General features: G+C 37.5%; 1 protein-coding gene across 1 annotated transcript; it reads left to right on the top strand.

Annotated features, from left to right (window-relative positions):
• The first annotated feature begins 1,362 nt into the window (after positions 1 to 1,362).
• Positions 1,363 to 3,308, top strand: LOC125480626 (metalloendoproteinase 1-MMP-like). Its single transcript, XM_048591641.1, has one exon. It carries the CDS (start codon positions 1,739 to 1,741, stop codon positions 2,843 to 2,845), a length of 1,107 nt encoding a protein of 368 aa, XP_048447598.1. The 5' UTR covers positions 1,363 to 1,738; the 3' UTR covers positions 2,846 to 3,308.
• Positions 3,309 to 3,793: the final 485 nt, after the last annotated feature.

The following is a 3,793-nucleotide window of genomic DNA, read 5'->3' on the forward strand; positions in this document are numbered from 1 at the left end:
CTGATATTGAACTAGCCATAATAATGTAGTTCAACTTCGTCTTTGGAGAGAATCGAGCGTAAGGCCTCTCTCTTACAAGTGAAGAGAAATATTACCAGACCGTAGTACTAAGTGGCAATATTGACTTCTAATTAAATGGTTGTGCATCAATTTGATTTTTTTTATTTGGTTTTTATTTTTTATGCTTTAAAACGAATTAAAACATATTATTTAAATATGTTTAAATCATGGTGCATCTGTATTGCCGGATTCTCTTTAAATCATGGTGCATCTGTATTGCCGGATTCTCTAGATGAAATGGCGCGAATACTTTTTTAATACGATCAATATTTTTTGCACTCAGTTAGATCTCAGGCCATAATATTATAGGTATATTTAGATGATTTAGGCCCAAACAATATTGTTCATGATATTTGAGTTTACCTCTTCTCCAAAATGATGCATATGATCACATACTTAATTACAATAAAAAAGATTTAATTAACTAAGAATGGAGCTGGTTGGAAAAGGATTTGGTAAATTTTCAGTAAAAATGGTTATGAAAACAAATTCTTATGTCCTACGTAGATAAAATCTTGAGTCTACTATTGCACAAAGTGAAGATTGAGTGTTACCGTACCAAATGGTCTTTAGCATCGAGGGCTTTGAAGTAGAGGACTAGAAAATAAGGAGTTAATTTTTTTTAATAAAAGCAAAACCATATGGTTTAATCACTCATGAACCATGAATGTATTGTTGGCGTGAGTTCAGTTTAAAATATATCACCAATATTGTTCTAATTTAACCAGTTATTATTAGGTATTGAATTTTCACAAAAATTTCAATGATATTAGAAGTGAAATTCTCACATATAAGTTGCACATTATTTTGTTACATTTTCGGTATGAGACTCTATTCTTCAATGTGTATATCATGAGGTTGGACCCAAAATAAATAACAAAATCATGAGGTAGTTGTTAACTGTTGATATTAATTTCGACCACCAATCCTTTTCTCTTGTTTGAATTTACTTGGAAAAGCCGCCGCATGATCAGTTCATACATTTGCTTAATGGTCTGTCCTAAGATGAAGAAACTTTCTTGTTTAAGTATAACAAGTTAAACCCAAAACAAACCCTCACTAGAAAATGATTTCTCTACACTTATACTCGATCATTTTAATTGAAATCACCAAATTTGGTCAGCAAATAGAGTACTCTAAACTGATCAACCAATATATAACTTGACCTACACTTCAAATTTTTAAGCATATTCTATTTTTCTTAATTTCCCTCAAATAAACAAAACCCAGAACCCACAAATCATCAACTAATCCAGATCAAGAGATGCCGATTTATTAAGCCTGATATTAAAAAAATAAAGAAAAAAGGATTAGTGAAAGTAATTATTAATTAACAGAAAACCGACCTAGTGGTTTACCCATCATTTGCTCTTGAAAGTCAGAATCTCCAACCAAAATACAAACACGGCAGAATCTTGTTAACTTATCTCTCCACCATCATTTGAATTTCTAGTGTTCTTCTCCCATCGATCCTACCTAGAATTATAAGCCCCCAAACTTTCGATGATTCCTATATATTCAAATTATAAAATACATCAACTTTTATTTATATTATTTATATATAATTCATTTCTTAATCCAAATGTCCCTTACATGCCATCTATAGATTAGCCTATGATTGTTCTGCAATCTCAAAGCTCAACTCCCAAGATAACTAACATAACCGAAAAATCAAACCATGTTCCCATTTTTTAGGTACAACTCTTTCTTCTTCTTCTTCTTCTTCTTCATATGTCTTTGCTTCCTCTGTTTTTCCCGCCCTGCCCTTCCAGCCAGAATCTTACCGGACTCAGTACCTGTATTAACTGATGCCTCCGACGTCCACAATGCCAAATGGCACGACTTCTCAATCTTCCTAGACGCCGGCAGAGGAAGCCTAGTCAGCGGCATGTCGGAGCTCAAGAACTACATGCACCGTTTCGGCTACTTACCCAATTCCAACTTCACCGATTTCTTCGACACCGAATTTGAGTCGGCCCTGACGCTATACCAGTCCAGGCTGAGCCTGCCCGTTACAGGCAAGCTGGACACTGACACAATCTCAGCGATCATTTCGCCTAGATGTGGTGTTAGTGATGCGTCGCAACATACTGCCTTGCATGCGACCCGTCACTTCGCCTACTTCTATGGCAAGCCGAGGTGGGAGCGCCCTTCCCCGCTCACTTACGCTTTCTCCCCCAACCACACGGTCAGTTACCTGAACCCATCGGATATTCGAGACATTTTTTGCCGCGCTTTTTCGCGGTGGTCGGCGGTGATCCCCGTGAACTTCACCGAGACCCAGAACTACACTTCCGCGGATATTAAAATAGGGTTTTACCGCGGCGACCATGGAGATGGGAAGCCGTTCGATGGGGTGTTAGGTGTGCTGGCGCATGCTTTTTCTCCCGAAAATGGGCAGTTACACCTTGACGCGGCGGAATCGTGGGCCGTTGATTTCAAAACGGATAAGTCAAAGGAGGCGATTGATTTGGAATCGGTGGCGACTCATGAGATAGGTCATGTACTCGGGCTGGCTCACTCCTCGGTCAAGGAGGCCGTGATGTACCCGAGCCTGCGTCCTCGGACCAAGAAGGTGAACCTCAAGGTTGATGACGTGGAAGGTGTCCAAGCTTTGTACGGTTCAAACCCTAATTTCAGGTTTAGCTCATTGCTGAGTGAAGATTCTTACAACCATGCAGTTTCTTTGGACCCGAGGTCTTCCTCTAAGTGGTCAATTTCTTTAACACTCATCATCACTTTCGTATTGATTTTAGGCCTTTGGCAACCTGAGAATTATTGGTAGCCTCCAATTTTCTGTTCTTAATTCTTTTTTTTTTCTTCTTCTTCTTTTTTTTTTAAAAAAAAAAATTGGTTGAATATTTTTCGTACTTGTATTCTTTTCAGTGAAATTGTAGGGACAAAATACTAAATGAAGGTTAAAAGAATTCTTTCTATATCATCTTTATGTGTTTGGTTTGGGAATATGGTGACATATGGATTTCATCTGGTTGAAAATTGTAAAACACGCACTTTTTATCTTTTTGCATACTCTTGTTTATTTCTGATTGTTTAGATTGAATGAACAAAAATAAAATTAAGAGAGATAATTACACAGAATGTGCAAAAGAAAAAAGGGTATATGAATATCATTTTCTAAACTTTTTTATGGACTTTTTGTATATAAAAGAAGGCAGAAGGGAAAACCCCCAAAAGAGGAGAACAAAAGGAAAAGATTAAGTATTAGTGGTCAGAATCATGGAGAATGACAAGGAGAATTCGAAGTCAATGGTTGTGTCTAATTAACCTGAGGACTAATTAATCCTGGTTGGAATGCTTTGTGAGATGGAAATCCTATGCTACCAACCCAATTTCTGTGATACATGCAACTTCCCGGGCACTGTAAAGAATATGCTTGACCTAAAAAAGGGGAGGAAATAAAGGTATCACCTACATCCCAAGATAGATAATTGTACCAGTCTCTCACAGAACTAGGCAGAAGGAACATATAACGTGCATGGGAGGATTTATAAGCTTGCTCGAAAGGGCAAAAAGATCATAAATTTTTTTTAAAAAGAAAAAGTCCCCCCAATCCCCAATACTTACGGTGCCCTAAATAAGAGGAAGTGGTGTATTCATCTCTCGTATTAATCGTCTGCTGGTTCACAGTCAAACTTACAGTTTGGAATATGATCACTGCCACTGATTTGGACCAGAAACCCGCAGTGGTAGATTGATCACTTGCCATCTTTTC

This window comes from the organism of the source record quoted next, unplaced genomic scaffold (assembly GCF_019419815.1).
Source record: "Pyrus x bretschneideri cultivar Hongxiangsu unplaced genomic scaffold, Pyrus_bretschneideri_v1 Contig34, whole genome shotgun sequence".
NCBI lineage: Eukaryota > Viridiplantae > Streptophyta > Magnoliopsida > Rosales > Rosaceae > Pyrus > Pyrus x bretschneideri.